At 42.2% G+C, this 20147-nt stretch overlaps 1 protein-coding gene across 1 annotated transcript in view; it reads left to right on the top strand.

Moving 5' to 3' along the window:
- The window catches only part of dscc1 (DNA replication and sister chromatid cohesion 1), a 79720-nt gene that overhangs the window by 47085 nt on the left and 12488 nt on the right, over positions 1-20147 (top strand). Inside the window, exons 4-7 of the mRNA XM_072282373.1 lie at positions 194-284; positions 2580-2718; positions 3535-3587; positions 10311-10465. Coding sequence (XP_072138474.1) covers positions 194-284; positions 2580-2718; positions 3535-3587; positions 10311-10465 — 438 coding nt within the window. The remainder of the gene's footprint in view (positions 1-193; positions 285-2579; positions 2719-3534; positions 3588-10310; positions 10466-20147) is intronic.

Here is a 20147-nt window from a genome sequence, read left to right as displayed (position 1 = left end):
GGAATTGAACTCTGCACTCCGACCCCTGAGCTGTTATAGCGTTGTGCTAACTGCTAGCTGTGATGACCATGTAGTACTTGGATTCTACATGTCCTACTAGTCTGAGGGCAATGTTATCCCGTCCAACATTAAATAAATCTAAAATATGAAGTATCAGTACTTTGATTGGTATTACTGATTCTTTGTCTTGCAGTATACAACGGCAGAGTTACTTGAAAGAATTCAAGCTAGTGAGCAGGAGCTAATGCAGCAATTGCAGCTGTTACGTGCCTGCAGGATTGAGGGTGAGTTGGAAGAATAGGAACTTGATGCATTGTAGTGAACTTTTTACCAAGGTGGCCATTTTCCAGCTTCCCTGCTGTAATTCTGACTTAAAAGTACAGTTCTCCATGGGTAGTGGGTTCTCGATCTCAGACTTTCCCTGCGGCCTGATGTTTCATTATGTGCACCTTTGGGGTGGGGCCTTGTGGATAACTTGGGTCCTCACCAGTGTCAGTCAGTCTCAGTCTCTCTCTCTCTATCTCTCTCTATCTCTCTCTATCTCTTTCATGTTGGGATGGACAGCAGTTTTTGATGGATTCTGGATCATGGTCTCTTTGGAGACTTTGTTATTGCTTGCGCGGGGGGTGTGGTTTGATGCGAGTGGGGGGGGAAGGTTGATGTTTTTGCTGCTGCTTATGTGACGGGGGATGGCTTTGGGATTCTCACGTTTTCTGTCATTCATTCTTTGGGGATTTTTTTTCTGTTTTGTGGGTGTCGCCAAAGAGTAAGAATTTCAGGTTGTATACTGTATACATTTTCTGATATTAACTTGAACTATTGAACTGTAAAACCCTGCGCAAAAATGCTACTAAACACAAGAGATTGTGTGGATGCTGAAAATACAGAATATATGCACACTACAGGATAAACTCCTCAGGTCAGGCAGTATCTATGGAGAGAAATGAACAGTCCATGTTTCATCAGAAGTTCTGATGAACAGTCTCAGCCCAAAACATTGACTGAGCCTGCTGATTTCCACCAGCATTTTGAGGGTGTTGTTATGATGCTGTCAACAAAAAGTGATTAATTATCTCAACTGGGCTCCTTACGAGGATTGATAATTGCTAGCAGTGAAGAAATTCCCTGTTATAGACATACCAGCTGATGTCTGATAACATCTCTAATCAAAACAACCAATTAAAGTCAGTGTAGAAATCAAAACCTGAAGATCAAGGGCATTGACCATATGTAATTGGGCAGTAAACTTTTAATTTATCAGCTATTGAGGAGTTTGGTGGAAAAGCCATCTCATAGGCACTCTAGAAATTCCCCCTCTTGGAATCTAACACCACTGTTTGTTCCTCTCCATAGATGTTGCCTGACCTGCTCAGTTCCTCCAGCACTGTGTGGGTGAATCTGAAATGTTAGTTGCGTTTCAGTCTCCACAGGCATGCCCAACTCAGCCAGCATTTTCTGTTCTGAATTCAAAATCAACTTTCAAGCAGAATTTGCTTGTGGATCAGATTGATCACTTTTCCTGAACAACTTACGTCAGCATTCTTCAGTGGAAACCCAACAATGCAGCAAGCAGTGCATTCAGGCAGAACATTTCAAAACAGGAATCCCACACCTCTGGGTTATTGAATTATCTCTTTTATCCACTCGGTCTATGCCTCCTACCCTGTTATACACCTCTATCAAGTCACCTTTCATCTTGATTAGATGCTCTTGTCCATTTATCTAATCCTGAAACTCTCTTCAGCCTCTTCAGAAAGTAGAGGCATTGATGAGCTTTCTTGGCTGCGTAGTTTGCATTCTGGGACCATGTATCTGGACTGGACTTGCATCTGAGGAATGCTTACTCGGGTAATGTAGGATTTGCCTGCAAACTAGTTACAGGCTTTTTGATGGGACTGATTCGGATATCAAACCAGGCAGCAAAACACCCCAGAGAAAAATACATCTCTGAGATCAAATGATATTAAACCAGACTTTGCAATCATGTTATGGTACTTTACCCAGTAATACTGTATGTTCATCGATAAGTGTTAAAGCAGACAGAAGTGATAATCTTCAGTTCTGTAATCACAGTGTGTGATATTTAACGAACAAGAATCCCTTCGGGTAAATCGCATTCAATGCAAAAATAAATCCCCAGTGTTCTTCCACTGAAACTGTGGGTAATCTGACTGAGTGCACTGTTGAAGAGGGTGGCTCGTGAACCAGCTATTGGCTTATCGACCAGAATTAAAATCATAATTAGAATTGGTTATATAAAAACAAGTAAGATTGCAAGATTTAATCAGTGAAGTTGCTCTCCATTAACTACTTGAGCTTTGCTGAAAGTGATATGAGTACTTTTGTGTGTGTACATCTGTCCGTTGTTTGTAGCATTTTGTACTTGCTCAATCGGCGAATTAAATTTCGTCTGAGAAATTGCCAGCAGATGAAAACCAGTAACTTGTGCTCTATGGGATGTTTTTTCACGTGTTTTTACTAAGTCAAAATTTAAATGACAAATCCATAACCAAAATAACAAGATGAAGAATATGTTTTTGGGAGGTGTTTTGTACATCGCTGTCCTTTTTCCAAATTAGGGTACTGGAGAATTCTAGAACTTGATTATGAAATGAAGCTTCTGAATCACGTGACTCAGTTGGTTGATTCAGAATCTTGGTCCTTCTCGAAGGTTCCTCTCAGTATTTGCCTTCAAGAACTGGAACTTCTTGAACCAAGGTGAGCGATAAGAACTGTGTGCAAACAAACCATTGGGGATGGTTCTTACCTGTGTTTTGGAATGATTTTTCTTCTGTTTATGTCTGTTTCTGAATTTGAAGGCTGTCATTCAATTCATTCTGTGAATTTTTAATCTTATTTTTATCAACATAGTGAAAAATAATTTATTAGTCCATAGTTTTATTTAAGCTAGACTCTTATTAATATTTAATTGTTGGTCAGTAAGTGTATGCATTTTCTGTCTGTTCTGGTAAAAGAAAAATAACCCTAAGGATCTCTTGACAGTCAAATACAGATTATAATTCTTTTCCAGCATGCTGTAGTTCAGAGGGTATCATTTAAAGTGTGATTTAATTTCTATCAATGAGACTGTACTACCAAACACATTATTTCTCTCTTCCACTCTTTACGATTCCCTTGTCCATTCATCCGTCCTTACTAACCTTCCTCCTGGCACTTATCCCTGCTAGCAAAAGAAGTGCTATACCTGCCCATTCACCTCCTCCCTTACCTCCATTAGTTACTGGGTCGCCTGCACTGTAAAGCGTTGTGCTGACCACTACATTGTTGTGCCACCTTATTGTCTGACCTGCTGACTATTTCATTTATAAAAAAGAAATCTGATTTGCAAACTGTAGTTATTTTTCTAATTTAACTGGAAGCTATTTTAAATATAAAAACTTTCCATCCTTTTCCCATTCTTTTAAAAAAAAACTTCCAAGGATTGATTGTTTAAGGGTTTTTCAAGTTAAGCTGAACCACAGCCATTTTATATTTACTGTTATAAACTGTCTGGTTATCCTGTTCCTCCAACAGAGAAATGATAGAACATTGTCTGAATTGTTATGGCAAACCATACACAAATGAAGGTAAGGCATTGCTTTCTTTGGTCCTTTCTACAAAAATAAATAGAAAATAATCTTTAAAAAGAAAAGGGTCTCAGCTGAAATGTCCACAGTTTATTCATTCCCATAGATGATCCCTGACCTGAGTTCCTCCAGCATTTTGTACAGAACATAGAATAGTACAGCACAGTATAGGCCCTTCAAGCCCACAATGTTGTGCCAACCCTCAAACCCTACCTCCCATATAATCCCCTCCTTAATTTCCTCCATATATCTGTCTAGTAGTCTCTTAAACTTCACTAATATATTTTGTGTGTGTAACTTCAGAAAATAATATGTTGTCTTTTAACATTGAAATTTGTGTGTGTTTATGGCTGGTCCTATGGGTGGATGTGAGGGAGGAACGGGGCTTCTTTTGCTGTTGTTGTTTTGTTGCTTGTTGTGTTCTGTGTTGCTGTGCTGAGCGTTGTGGGAATGCTGTGTTGGGGTCAGAATGAGTGGCAACACTTGTGGGCTGCCCCCAGCACTTCCTTGGGTGTGTTGGTTGTTAATGCAGGTGATGCATTTCACTGTATGTGATAAATAAATCTGAATCTGAATTCTGATTTTCTCCCTATAATTCTCTAAGCAACAGTGGAAATATCAATACTTTGTTTGATCGCTGAGAGCATGATGTTAGACTATTGCTCTGCCTTGTCAATTGAAATTATTACATGATCAGTGAACATGTGATTAATTCTTTCATTTTTATTTGCAAGGGTTGCTGAAAGACATTTTTATGCTGACTGTTGTTCTGCAAGGAATTTGCTAACTCAGTATAGGCCAATTATTAGATGGCACTATTCTTACATGGGTACCTCACTCCCACATCCCTTGCTGTATTTGTCTGATGATACTTGGAGCAGAATTCAACTTGTGCAGGATTTTCTAAAGGTTAAATTGCAGGTTGAGTCAGTGGTGAAGAAGTCAAGTGCAATGTTAGAATTCATTGTAAAAGAACTAGGATTCAAGGGGAGGGACGTAATGTTGAGGCATTGATCAGACCACACTCAGAGTATTGTGAGCAGTTTTCATATCAAATCAAATCTAGTTCATTTATTCAAACCATACATTGATACAGCTGAATGAGACAGTGTATCTGGGGCCAAGGTACAAAGCATTCAAGATAGCAAGCAAACTTCAAAATAGTGATATATGTATGTATATGTGTATTTTATATATATATATATATATATATATATATATATATATATAAAATATGTGTGTGTGTATATGTATATATGTGTGTGTGTATATGTATATATGTATGTATATATGTATATATGTATATATGTGTGTGTGTGTGTATATATAAAGTCCAAGATCCTGAGCGATGATATCCGACGATCAATCCAGCCATTCATTCCACGGTTCGAACACAAGAGGGCAGCTCTGATAGGAGAGGCCAGGCTCCAACCGAGCACGAATACCACGCTGTAAATGTTTCTGTCTCTCTCACCTGGTCTACAGCAGCAGGCAAGCCCGAGGCTTGAGGCCTAGTCCTCACTACAGCCGAGGTTACACAGCTCCCACGTTGTCTGTCTTGCCACCAGACAAGGGTAACAGGCCTGTAGCAACTTACATTACCACGGTCCAAAAGAGTCTCATGATCATCAGTGAAATGTTTGAGACAGCATCCCACGGTTACACTGTACCAACTATGATGTTTCCGAGTAGGGGCAGTGACATAGTCTGCAGTCAGGTCGGCTCCCCAATACATTGGCGGGCTCCTCCGATATCCTGACCATCTCCCTTTTCCAATATCCCAACAGGCTCCTCCAATATCCCGAATGGCTCCTTTCCCGATACCCCAACCAGCTCCTCTGATATCCCGACTAGCTGCTTCTCCAACATGCTGGCCGGCCCCTTGACGTCTCGACTATCTCCTTCACCAACATCTGGTCGGCCCCTACAACACTTCAGCCGGCTCCTCCTCCAACATCATGGCCAGCCCTTACGACATCTCAACCGACTTCTTCTCCAACATCCCGGTTGGCCCTACAACACCTGATTGCTCCTCCAACGTCACGACCAGCCCCTATGACAACTCGGCTGGCTCCGCCACTGACACCAGTCAGCTACTCCGATCAACAATCAGCTCTGCAGTACCTGATGTTCTTGAAGTAGAATCATCTTGCAATTGCAAAAAAAAACAAAGTTTTACAAAGGGCTGGGCCCTGAGAGGCTGCCGCAATCACACATGCCGCTATCCTACTGGAAGAACTGGGCCCCATATTGAACGTGCTGTTACTGGGAGGAGGTTCACGACAATGATCCTGGGAATTAGTGTTAATGTATGAGGAGCATCTGTTGGCTGTGGGCCTGTAATGGAGTTTAGAAGAGATGGGTGGGTGATGGGGGAGAATCTCATTGAAACCTACCAAATAATGAAAGGCCTAGATAGAGTGGATGTGGAAAAGATGTTTCCAATAGTGGAAGAGTCTAGGACCAAGGGGGCACAGCCACAGAATACAGGAATGTTTCTTTAGAACAGAGAGAAGGTGGACTTTCTTTAGCCCGACAGTAGTGAATCTGTGGAATTTGCTGCCACGGTCTGCTGTGGAGGCCGAGTCATTGCATATATTTGAAATCAAGGTTGATAGATTCTTGATTAGTAAGGCTGCCAAAGGTTATGGGGAGAAGGCAGGAGAAAGGGGATGAGAAAGATAATAAATCAGCAATGATAGAATGGTGGAGTGGACTTGATGGGCTGAATAGTCTAATTCTTCTATGTCTTATGGTTTCTTCATAGTTTGACCTTCATGGCTCGGTGTTGCAGTTTTAACAGATTCTGAGCACAATTTTTGTCTGCCAGTTCTGTGGTGTGTTTCTTGTTAAGGTTGATCATTTGCAATGAAGGTGATGAAGCAGAATGTGATAGCACCTAGCATGATGCCAATGGCTCACAGCTGCACTGTTTTGCATCATGACATTGTTACATCTCAGACAGGGGCCCATTGGATTATCAGTCCATACCAGTTCCAGAAAATATGAATTTGGTCTGGTTTCCCCGCTCCTTTCAGGGAGCCAACTAATTTGTTCTTCCCTCAAGAACCTGATACTTGCCCATTAAAAATTACGATTAAATATACTTCATGACTCTAGATAATGATTCTTAACAGTGTGGAGGAATGGGTTCATGTCCTTAGACCCATCAAAATTGCTCTGCAATTTGATAGACTGTTAAGAAGGGATAGGGTCTGTTGGCCTTCCATTAGTCGGAGGATTGAGTTCAAGAGCCTTGAGGTAATGTTACAGTTCTTTAAAGCTCTTGGAATAGAAATTGAAATGTATTCAAATTTGGTTGCCTCATCATAGGAAGGATGTGGAAGCTTTATAGAGGGTGCAGAGGAGATTTACCAGGATGCTGCCTGAATTAGAGAGCATGTCTTATGAGGATAAGTTGAGCAAGTTTAGGACTTTCCTCTTTGGAGAGGAGAATGATGAGAGGTGTCTTTATAGGGGTGTACAAGATGATAAGAGGCATAGATTGTGTAAATAGCCTGAGACTTTTTCTCAGGGTGGAAATGGCTCATGCAAGGGAGGCAGAACTAAGGTGTTGGGAGGAAAGCATAGCGGACATGTCAGGGGTAGGTTTTTACACAGAGTGGTGGATGTGTGGAACTTTTAGCTTTAGCACATTGAAACATAGAAAACCTACAGCACAATACAGGCCCTTCGGCCCACAAAGCTGTGTCAATCATGTCCTTACCTTAGAACTATCTAGGCTTTACCCATAGCCCTCTATTTTTCTAAGCTCCATGTACCTATCCAGGAGTCTCTTAAAAGACCCTATTGTTTCCGCCTCCACCGCTGCTGCTGGCAGCCCATTCCACGCACTCACCACTCTCTGTGTAAAATAAATAAATAAATAAATAAAATAAAAATTAAAAAAAAACAACAAAAAACTTGCACCTGGTATCTCCTCTGTACCTGCTTCCAAGCACCTTAAAACTATGCCCTCTCGTGCTAGCCATTTCAGACCTGGGAAAAAGCCTCTGACTATCCACATGATCAATCCCTGTCATTATCTTGTACACCTCTATCAGGTCACCTCTCATCCTCCGTCGCTCCAAGGAGAAAAGGCCGAGTTCACTCAAGCTATTCTCATAAGGCATGCTCCCCAATCCAGGCAACATCCTTGTAAGTCTCCTCTGCACCCTTTCTATGGTTTCCACGTCCTTCCTGTAGTGAGGCGACCAGAACCGAGAACAGTACTCCAAGTGGGGTCTGACCAGGGTCCTAGATAGCTGCAACCTTACCTCTCTGCTCTTAAACTCAATCCCATTGATGGAAAAAAGAATGGAGGGGTATGTGGGAGAGAAGAGGTAGATTGACTTTGGAGTATTAAAGAAAGGGTTGGCACAACTTTGTGGGCCGCAGGGCCTGTACTGTGTTGTACTGTTCTATGTTCTATGACCTGCCGGCCGCTTAAGAAAAATATTTTTCTTGTGTTACCCCAGCTCTTCTTCCAATCAGTACATCATATGGTTCTCCTCACTTTCTCTTACCTCATGTAGACTCTTTGTGATTACAAATCCCTCTGATAAAGGATTGGCCAGTGCTATCATGTTTGCTGTTGTGTGCTGGGGCAGCAGGCTGACGGTAGCAGACACCAACAGAATCAACAAACTCATTCGTAAGGCCAGTGATGTTGTGGGGATGGAACTGGACTCTATGACGGTGGTGTCTGAAAAGAGGATGCTGTCCAAGTTGCATGCCATCTTGGACAAGGTCTCCCATCCACTACATAATGTACTGGTTGGGCACAGGAGTACATTCAGCCAGAGACTCATTCCACTGAGATGCAACACTGAGCGTTGTAGGAAGTCATTCCTGCCTGTGGCCATCAAACTTTACAACTCCTCCTTTGGAGGGTCAGACACCCTGAGCCAATAGGCTGGTCCTGGACTTATTTCCATCTGGCATAATTTACATATTATTATTTAATTATTTATGGTTTTATACTGCTATATTTATACTGTATTCTTGGTGCAACTGTAACGAAACCGAATTTCCCTCAGGATCAATAAAGACTAATAAGGATCACTGATGACTATGACTATAAATTTTCTCTTGATCACTTTTGCTCAAAGGAAACAGTTCTAGCTTCTCCACTTAATCTGGGTATCTTGGCTTCTTTGATTCTGAAATCTTTCTGTGGGTTTTTATTTTGGTCTTGGATGTTGGACTATTTTTTAAAAACGTGATGTAATTTGACACTAAGTGGGTGCTATAGATCCATCAAAACTGATAGTAGTTCTGTCCTGCATCTTGTTTTAAACCATCATCATATATTATCTTGTCTCTCACTACGTGAAATCTTTTGGACTATGTGGATGTTGCCAATGTGGATTGTAGTAAGGTATATGACAGAGTCCCCCACGGGAAGCTCATCCAGAAGATTAAAATGTATGAGATCCCCAGTGAATTGGCAGTTTGGATTCAGAATTGGCTTGCTCTTTGAAGACAAAAGGTAGTGGTAGATGGGGCTAATTCTCGCTAGGGGTCTGCAGGGATCTGTTCTGGGAGCTCTGCTGTTTGTGATGTATATAAATGACCAGGATAAAAACGTAGATGGGTGGGTTAGTAAATTTGCAAATTATACAAAAATTGGTGGTGTTGTGGATAGTGTAGAAGACCGACAAAGAATACAGTGGGATATAGGTCAGTTGCAGATATGGGTGGAGTAATAGCAAATGGAGTTTAATACAGCCAAATGTGAGGTGTTGCACCTGTCAAATGTGTAGCCACTTTCAGGGAACTGTGGACTTGGACCTCAAGATCCCTCTGCTTATTAACACCCTTAACAGCGCTGATGAACAGAAAGATCTTGAGGTGGCGACACAGGTTGATAGAATGAATATGCTTGCCTTTATTGTTTGATAGAAAGAATATGCTTGCCTTTATTATTTGAAGAATTGAGCTCAAGGGTCAGGAAGTTATGTTGCAGCTTTATAAAACTCTGGTTATGCTGCATCTGAACTACTGCATTCACTTCTGGTTGCCCCACGATAAAAGAGCTGTTGTGGTTTTAGAGAGGGTGCAGAAAAGGCACCCAGAGAGCACATGCTATAAGGAGTACATAGACAAGCTTACTTTCTCTCGAGTAGTGGAGGGTGAGTGGAGATCCAACAGGAATTTATAAGCACAAGCCAGGTGTGATGGTCCAAAGCGTAGACTATTTGTTCCTTTCCATGAACGCTGGTTGATCTGCTGAGTTCCTCCAGCATTTTGTGTCAGCTGCTCTAGAAGTTTATAAGATTTTGATTTCTCTGGAGCGGAAGAGGCTGAGGGGAGACCTGATAGAGGTTTATAAGATGAGCGGCATAGATGGAGTAGACAACCAGCATCTCGTCTCCAAGGTTGAAATGTCTAATACAAGAGGGCATGTATTTAAGGTGAGGGGGATAAGTTCATAGAAGACGCGAGGGTAAGTTTTTAAAAATACAGAGTGGTGGTGGAACATGCTGCCTGGGATGCTGGTGGACGCAAATCTGATAGGGGTGTTCAAGTGGCTGCTAGATAGGCCCATGAACGTGGGGGAAATGGAAGGATATGGACTGAGGGGATTAGATTAGTCGGCCATTTAAGTACTAATTTAATTGGTTCGGTACAACATTGTGGGCTGAAGGGCCTCTTCCTGTGCTGTACTTCTCTACGTTCACATTTTTAACTGACCAAAGTGCTCGACTTGATTTTCGACAGGGGAAGTATTCTATGCCTTGAATGAGGATGAAGTCTGCAAATCTGTTGCGCTGATGCTGTTACAAAATGCCGTAAAGTTCAATCTATCAGAGTTTGAGGAGGTGTGGCAACAGAGTGTACCTGAGGGGATGTCAACAAGACTGGATCAACTCAAGGTAAGAATTCCTTGAATAGTTGTCATCCTTTAACATTTGATATGCTGGTGTTTATCTTGATGGCCCTGGGTCAGTTTTGGACAACTCAGTCTCAATTCCATTTTATTCTCCTAAGGTATCTGCTCAAACATCACTGATACACCCAAACCAATGAGAGGATGAGAAAGAATCCAGCTCCCATGGTGTTCTTATTATTGCTGTCCTTTACTGAGGGTGAGGGGTCAGGGACAGTTATTGTCACTTTTTTTTGGCTGGGGGGAAATTTTGGAGTCTGGGAGTTTTGTTTCTTTCCTTTTTCATGCCAGTGGGGGGGGGGTGGAATGGTGGAATGAGGGTGCAGTTGATGTCTTTTCTTTCATCAGCACCCATGGTCTTTCTGTATTTAATGGCTATTTGGAGGAGACAAATAGCAAAAGTGTATTGTACCTGCATACTTTAACAACAAAATGAACCTTTTCAACCTTTGCTTGGAATCTGCAAATTCTTCATCCTTGGCTGCTTTCTGTGTAGTAGAGTCTAAAGAAAAAAAATCAGTTAAAAAAAACTGCAATTCTTTAAAGATCAAAGTACAAGGTATAAGACTGTCACTCCCGTGTGGGCCTCTATAGCCACAACAGACGCTGCTCTAACACAGACTGAAGCAAGACCTTCCAGGCGCAGATCCATGGTCTCGCAAGACTACCAGATGCCACCAATGTCTACCATATACAACCTTGAGATTTGTCTCCTTACAGGCAGCCACAAAAACAAAACCAAGAAACCCAGTAGAACCCATCTTAAAAAGAAGACAATTAAACATCCAATGTGCAGGAAAAAACAAACTGTGTATACAATAAAAATAACCTTCAGAAATGAAGTTCACTTAAGTGAGTGCACAGCCATGGAAGCCAGTCACAGCCAATCAGTTGCAGGCCACAGCCTAGATCAGCACAGAGACAAGTAAACCTCACGGAGCAGCAAGCTGAACACTTGCCCATCCCTCACCTCTGGCTCCGACACCCTGACCTTTTCGATCTGGCCTGGTGCTTAAATCGGCCAACCAGCAGCCTGTTCCTTGCTCTCAGACCTGGGCCTTGCCACTTTGATATGCACTCAGGCCCAGACTTGCTGACTCAATTCGGTCCATACCCAACCTGGCCAATTTGGACCAGCACTTAAGCTGGTCAAACCTCAGCTTGTTCCTTGCTCACAAGCTTGCAGAGAGATTTAGGCCAGTTAGAAGAGTGGGCTGAAAGATGGCAGATGGAGTTTAATGCTGATAAATGTGAGGTGCTACACTTTGGTAGGACTAATCAAAATAGTACATACATGGTAAATGGTAGGGCACTGAAGAATGGAGTAGAACAGAGGGATCTAGGAATAATGGTGCATAGTTCGCTGAAGGTGGAATCTCATGTGGACAGGGTGTGAAGAAAGCTTTTGGTATGCTGGGCTTTATAAATCAGAGCATTGAGTATAGGAGTTGGGATGTAATGTTGAAATTGTACAAGGCCAGATCAATTGGTGAGGCCAGATTTATACTTTATACTTTATTGTCGCCAAACAATTGATACTAGAACGTACAAACATCATAGCGATATTTGATTCTGCGCTTCCCGCTCCCTGGATTACAAATATTAAATATTAAAAATAGTTAAAATTAGTAAATATTAAAAATTTAAATTATAAGTCATAAATAGAAAATAGAAAAATGGAAAGTAAGGTAGTACAAAAAAACCGAGAGGCAGGTCCGGATATTTGGAGGGTACGGCCCAGATCCGGGTCAGGATCCGTTCAGCAGTCTTATCACAGTTGGAAAGAAGCTGATCCCAAATCTGGTCGTATGAATCTTTAAGCTCCTGAGCCTTCTCCCAGAGGGAAGAGGGACGAAAAGTGTGTTGGCTGGGTGCGTTGTGTCCTTTATTATCCTGGCAGCACTGCTCCGACAGCGTGCGGTGTAAAGTGAGTCTAAGGACAGAAGATTGGTTTGTGTGATGTGCTGCGCCGTGTTCACGATCTTCTGCAGCTTCTTTCGGTCTTGGACAGGACAACTTCCATACCAGGTTGTGAAGCACCCGAGAAGAATGCTTTCTACGCTGCATCTATAAAAATTAGTGAGGGTTTTAGGGGACAGGCCAAATTTCTTTGGTTTTCTCAGGAAGTAAAGGTGCTGGTGGGCCTTTTTGGCAGTGAACTCTGCTTGGTTGGACCAAGTCAGGTCATTTGTGATATTGACCCCGAGGAACTTAAAGCTTTTGACCTGTTCCACTTGCACACCACCAATGTAAATTGGGTTGTGCTGTCCGCTACTCCTTCTGCAGTCAACAACCAATCCCTTCGTCTTGCTGACGTTGAGGGATAGGTTATTGTCTTTGCACCATGCCACCAGGTTCTTAATTTCCTCTCTGTACTCAAACTCATCATTACCGGAGATACGGCCTACAATTGTTATGTCATCAGCAAACTTATATATTGAGTTCGATGGAAACTTGGCTACACAATCATGGGTGTACAGTGAGTACAGCAGGGGGCTGAGTACACAGCCTTGTGGGGCACCGGTGCTCAGAGTGATTGTAGAGGAGAGCTTGTCCCCTATTTTTACAGCCTGAGTCCTGTCTGTGAGGAAGTTGAAGATCCAGCTGCGGATCTGAGTGCTAAGGCCCAGGTTCCGGAGCTTAGGAATCAGTTTATTTGGAATGATGGTATTAAAGGCAGAGCTGTAGTCAATGAAAAGGAGCTTTATGTATGCGTCTTTATTCTCCAGGTGTTCTAAGGAGGAATGTAGGGCCAGAGAGATGGTATCTGCCGTTGACCTGTTGCTCCGGTAGGCAAATTGCAAAGCGTCGAGGTTTACCGGTAGGCTGTGGTTGATGTGTGCCATAACCAATCGCTCGAAGCACTTCATAGCAATTGATGTCAGAACCACAGGTCGATAGTCATTCAGGCATGCCACCTTGCTCTTCTTCAGCACCGGGATTATCGTTGCCTTCTTAAAACACGAGGGGATCTTAGACAGAAGCAAGGAGCAGTTGAAGATGTTAGCAAACACTCCAGCTAGCTCACTTGCACAGGTCCGGAGAACCCGTACCGGGACGCCATCTGGGCCCGTCACCTTCCTTGGATTTATCTTCAGGAAGGCCCTCCTGATATAGAAGCAAGGATATCATGGTCAGGTTTTATAAGGCACTGGTGATGCGTCATTTGGAGTATCCTGCGCAGCTTTGTGCCCTTTATCTAAGAAAAGATGTGTTTACAAAGGAGGTTCACGAAAATGATTCCAAGATTGAATAGCTTATCATATGAGGAGTGTTGCTGGGCAATGACGTACCTGTCAGTAGGTAATTGGTCATTGTAAAAGCAAGGATGTAATGTTGAAACTTTATAAAACACTGGTGGTGCCTCACTTGAAGTATTGTCAGCAGGTTTGGGCCCCTTATCTTAGAAAGGATGTGCTGAAACTGGAGAGGGTTCAAAGGAGGTTCATGAAAATTATTCGAGGATTGAATGGCTTGTCACATGAAGAATGTTTGATGGCTCTGGGCCTGTATTCACTGGAGTTCAGAAGAAAGAGGGGTGACCTTATTGAAATCTGTCAAATTGTGAAAGGTCTTGATAGAATGGATGTGGAGAGGATGTTTCCTATGGTGGGAGAATCTTAGGCCAGAGGACACAGCCTCAGAATCGAGGGGTGTCCTTTTAGAATGGAGATGAGGAGGAATTTCTTTAGCCAGAGAATGGTGAGTCTGTGGAATTCATTGCCACAGGTAGCTGTGGATGCCAAGTCTTTATGTATAATTAAGGCAGAGGTTGATAAATTCTTGATATGGGAAGAACACAGGAGATTGGAGCTGAGAGGGAAAATAGGTCAGCTGTGATGAAATAGCGAGCAGATGCGATGGGCCAAAAGGCCTAATTCAGCTCCGATACAATACTATTAGACATGGGAGCAGAATCAGGCCATTCAGCCCACCGAGTCTGCTCCAACATTCCATCGTGGCTGATCCTGGATCCCACCCAACCCCATACACCTGCCTTCATGCTGTATCCTTTGAAGCCCTGACCAATCAGGAAACAATCAACTTCCGCTTTAAATATACCCATGGACTTGGCCTCCACCGCAGTCTGTGGCAGACGCATTCCACAGATTCACTACTCTCTGGCTAAAATAATTCCTCCTTATCTTTGTTCTCAAAGGTCACCTCAATTTTGAGGCTATGCCCTCTAGTTCTGGATACCCTCACCATACGAAACATCCTCTCCACATCCACCCCAACTTTCAGCATTTAGTATGTTTCAATGAGATCCCACCTCATTTTCTAAATTCCAGTAAGTACAGATCCAAAGCTGCCAAACGTTCCTCATATGTTAACCCCTTTATTCCTGGAATCATCTTTGTGAACCTCCTCTGGACTCTCTCCAATGACAACACATTCTTTTTAATATGGGGCCCAAAACTATTGACAATACTCAAAATGCAGCCTGACTAGTGTCTTGTAGAGGCTCAGCATTATCCCCTTCCTTTTATGTTCTATTCCTGTTGAAATAAATGCCAACATTGCATTTACCTTCTTTACCATAGACTCAAACTGTAGATTAACCTTCTGGGAGTCTTGCATGAGGACTCCTAAGTCCCTCTGCACGTCTGATGTTTGAACCTTCTCCCCATTTAGATAATAGTCTGCACTATTGTTCCTTTTCCCAAAATGCATTATACTTTTCCCAACACTGTATTCCATCTGCCACTTTTTTGCCCATTCTTTCAATTTGTCTAAGTCCTGCTGCATTCGCATTGCTTCCTCAGCACTACCTACCCCTCCACCTGTCTTCGTATCATCCGCAAACTTGCTACAAAGCCATGAATTCCATTATCCAAATCAAAGGCAAACAGTGTGAAAGTAGTGGTCCCTATTTGGACTTCTGAGGAACACCACTAGTCACTGACAACCAACCAGAAAAAGCTTCTTTTATTCTCACTCGCTGCCTCCTGCCTGTCAGCTATTCCTCTATCCATGCCCGTATCTTTCCTGTAACACCGTAGGATTTTATCTTGTTAAGCAGCCTCATGTCTGGCACCTTATCCAATGCCTTCTGAAAATCCAAGTAAATGACATTCACTGCCTCTCCTTTGTCCACCCTGCTTGTCAGGTTTTCGAAGAACTCTGAAAGATTTGTCATCTTATGGTCTTAAGGTAAATTATCTGGTGATTAAGCTAGGATGAAATTGGTGTGTTGCTGGTTGGCGTGGCTCGAAGGGTCGGAAAGACCTGTTCTATGCTGCGTGTCTAAATAATTGTTAACGCTGTCTTTCTGACACTAAACTCATCAGTTTGATGAACAGATTTGTTGTTATGTCTAAGTGCTTTGCTTGTGTTTGTGTGTTGTTTTAAATAATAGTAGGCCCTAAATAAATCAGGCTCTCGCATTTCAAAGGTATTACCATGGAAACCTTGAAAACTGCCTGCTGCCCTGTAGAACGTGGCTTCCACTGTTATTTATGTTTGTGTCCTCTGAATAGATGTTAACCAGAAGTTGAATTTGTTAGCAGTCACGATGTGCTTAAGGTTCCTTAAGATTGTTATAGCTGGGGGGTGGTAGTGGGAATAAGTTCCCATGACCTGTTAAATGCTCCCAATAGTGTGTGTCTCAAATAGCCCCTTGATAACCAAGTCTGGCACTTGGCCTTTGCGTGTGGTTTAGCTACTAAGCTGGTGAAACCGTTCCTACTGACAGGAGAAGGGGCAAAGGCAGGTTACTGGCGCCTTAAAACCCGTCACTTCGGGCAGATGTGGCTCCTCAGCTGTGGTTGGCAGCTCACCTAAGAGAAGGAACTCTGATCTTAAACCTTCTCTACCTTGTGGCTATGCTTACTCATGGGGTAAGTTTCAGGAGTAAACCCCGAGGGGAAAAATCCGGAGCTGGAGTCCCTAAGGCAGTCCTATGTTGAGTTCAACACTGACTGGCAACCCCTGTGATGCCGCTGCTGCCAAACTCTATCAGTCTCTGCCGTTTCTTTGGGTTCATCGGCTGCATGGAGTGCGAGAGCCTGCTACATGGGCAACAGCTTGCTCTCCATATCATACTGTCCTGACTTACGTATCACATGGACAGCTGGGCCACAACATCCATGGTTAACCCTGACCAAGGGAGGACCTCGCTGTGTGCTCTACAGTACTGGTACTTTCTATCAATAGAAAGCAGGTGGTCTATTTTGTATTAGCAAAAAAAATTATGATTCTGTAAGAAGGTTTTTTTTAAAAAAAGGCAAGGTAGGCCGGTCAGCCCCTTCTCCTGATTCCCATGTAGGTGTAATGTGTCTCCATCTCTGTCTTGAATATACTCAATGACTATCTCCACAGTTCTCAGGTTAGAGAATTCAAAGTACATTTATTATCAAAGTATGTATACGTATACAACCTTGAGATTCATCTTTTTGCAGATACCCACAAAACAAACGCAATGGAACCCATTAAAAATCCTGCACAACAAAGACTGTCAAATACCTAGTGTGCAAAAAAAAGAGAACAAATCGTGTAAACATTTAAAAAAGTAAACAGATAAACACGGAATATGAACCCAAAGTGAGTCCAGTGCCAGTTCAACACTGAGCTGAGTGAAGCTGGTCCTGGAGTCCAGTGGTTGCAGACCATAGCCATGGAGCCAATTCATGCTGAGGTGAATGCCGATGGTTGCAGGCCACGGCTGTAAAGTTATTTCAGTGCTGAAGTGAGTGAACCTTGAGGAGTTCATCCTCTGCCTTTGGCCTCGATGCCTTGACTTTAAAAATCTGCTTTGGTGTCTAAATCGGCCAAACTTCGTTTTTATTTCGCTCTCGGTCCTGTGCCCCATCGTTTCATTTGGACCCAAGTCCTGTCCAGCAGTGGCTGCCATGGCCATAACTGCACTTTCGAGAGTCCCATTCACTGAATCCTCCAGGATAACACAAAAATGTGAGATTGTGTCAACGGTTCAAAAGCACAACTCCCAGTGGGAAATTACAGGCTGTGTGGATGGCAGTGAATGTAGTCCAGAAAAATTGTAATTAATAGAATAGTTAGTAGTTTTGTTTGCTGCTTGTAATACGTCTCAGTGTCTCACCAGTGCTATCTTTACTGGCTTGAGGTTCAAGGCCATCTAAGAGAAGGACTTCTTTGTCATTTCAACTGAAATGGATGACCTTTTATTCTGATCTCTGCCTGGTACTTCAAGGATCTATCGTATGAATCTTCCTCAGATTCTTTCATGTTTCAATAAGTTCATCTCTCTCATTCATCTCAACTTTGATTCATTATGGGCACAATCTGCTCAAACCCTTTATCCAAGAAATCAGCCTGGTGAATGAATTGAAGCAGCAGCAATGTGGTTTTTGAGGAGGATGCAAAGAATATCATGGATGAAACGAATATCTAACGAGGTTGTCATGAATAGAGCAAACACAAAAAGAGAAATAATGTATGAGATCATGAAAAGGCAACGTAACTTCATTGGACATGTGATTAGGAGAGAGGAGTTAGAATGCACGGTAATTATGGGAAAGATTGAAGGGAAGAAAGCAAGAGGAAGACAAAGACAAATGATGATGGAGACAGCAGCCAGAGAATTGGAAATGAATATTAATGAATTGATCCACTTGACCTAAAACAGGAGTGTGTGGGCCATGGCAGTCAAAGCTCAAACTGGGCATGGCACCTGATGATGATAGCAACACACACAAAAAATGCTGGTGAACTCAGCAGGCCAGGCAGCATCTATAGGAAGAAGTACAGTCAACCGTTCGGGCTGGGACCCTTCGTCAGCATCTGCAGACTTTCTCGTGTTTACCTGATGATGATGATGATGATGATGATGAACCTTCTCTGTGCTTTTAATCTGCATAGTTTCTTCCAAATTCTGTATAGGTTCTTCCAAAATGATCCCTCTTACAGTTTCTTCTCAGTCAATACAATCAGTGTTCAAGACAACAGAAATTTTAGCAAAAGTCAGTAGCTTGAAACAATGCATGATACTTAATGAAAAGGTCAGATGGAGTTCAATCTGGAAAAGAGTGAAGTGATTCACTTTGGAAGGTCGAATTTGAAGGAAGAAGACAGGGTTAATGGCAGGATTCTTACTGCTGTGGAGGAACAAAATGATCTTAGGTATCACATCCATAGATACCTCTAAGTTGCCACGCAAGTTGATAGAGTTGTTAAGGTATATGTTAAGTTGGACTTCAGTAGTCGAGGGATTGAGTTCAAGAGCTGCAAAGTAATGTTGCAGCTTTATAAAACCCTGGTTAGACCACACTGAACAGAATATCCTGTTCACTTCTGGTCACCTCATTATACGAAGGACGTGGAAGTTTTAGGGATGATACCTGGATTAGAGAGGTTGTCTATGAGGATAGGTTGAGTGAGCGAGGGTTTTTCTCTTTGGAACAAAAGAGGACGAGAGTTGAGTTGATAGAAGTAAATAAAATGAGTAAGAGGCATAGGTCGAATGGATAGCCAGAAACTTTTTCCCAAGTGGAAACAGCTAATTCCATTCTGTACTAAGTGTGGTCTCCCAATGAGGAAGTCAAGATCCAGTTGTGGATGGAGGTACAGAGGTCCAGATTTTGGAGCATTTATCATAATGCTATGCAATACTTCGACCAGTATCAGATCTATAACTGAAGTGAATGACAGTGGCAAATTTCTGTGTGGGGGAACACATTTGCCTTCACCTGCTTACTGCTGATGCAATTTAAAAAATGATGCTTCTTAGAGGCTGTGATTCAGCAGAATACTCAACTGTGTCCTTGACATTGGGAAGAATTTGGTGCAGCTGAATTCCTCCATTAATAACTATTAGGAACTAATACAGTTTTCTAGTACTCTAGTAATATTGGTAGTGTTGTAACTTATGTATTTCATTTAAATACAGAATTTGTTTTATACCTTTTATAATGATTTCCATGAAACTTTAGCTAATTGGGACAGCTGCTTAATTGGATGAAAATAAACTGGTCCCAATTAACTGGAATCCACTGTATTGTATCTTGAAAGCTCTTCTGATAGACAAATGCTCAACAAAGTGGGTTCTTGATTTAGCAAAGTGACAATTGATTAGAAAACCTTTTGTTAAAAATATTTTGTAAATTTAAAGCCTGAGCAAGATGGAAAGTGAGTATTTTGGTACATTGAATACTTGTGCACAAAAAGCAGTGCACTATTTCTTACAGTGTATTATAGTTTCATAAATTGAAGATGCGTATCCTGAAAAGTCAAAACCATGATGGTGAAGAATGATAAATCAGGCAATTACTCTACAGGTACGGTGTAGTGGAAATTTGCCTGAATTTCAGATTTCACATGTAACTGTAAGGTAAAGCCATATCCTGCCAAAAGTATAACAGTATTATTGAGCAGGAATTGTTTTTCGGATTACTTAACTTTTTCTCTTCTAGGATACAAATACTTCTTTTGAGCTTTTCTCCATGTGTGGAAGCAGTGCTTTTCATCCATAAGACCATCAGACATAGGAGCAGAATTAGGCTATTTGGCCCATCGATCTGCTCTGCTATTTCATCATGGCTGATTTATTTTCTCTCTCAATCCCATTCACCCAGCTCTCCCTGTAACCTTTGATGACCTTGAACCTATCAGCCTCTGCTTTAAATCTATTTGGCCTCCACTGCCGTCTGTGGCAATGAATTCCACAGATTCACCACCCATTGGCCAAAACA

The sequence above is a fragment of the Mobula birostris genome, chromosome 1, assembly GCF_030028105.1.
Source record: "Mobula birostris isolate sMobBir1 chromosome 1, sMobBir1.hap1, whole genome shotgun sequence".
NCBI lineage: Eukaryota > Metazoa > Chordata > Chondrichthyes > Myliobatiformes > Myliobatidae > Mobula > Mobula birostris.
Note: the sequence above shows the minus strand (reverse complement) of the source record. Positions and strands in the feature narration are given on the sequence as shown.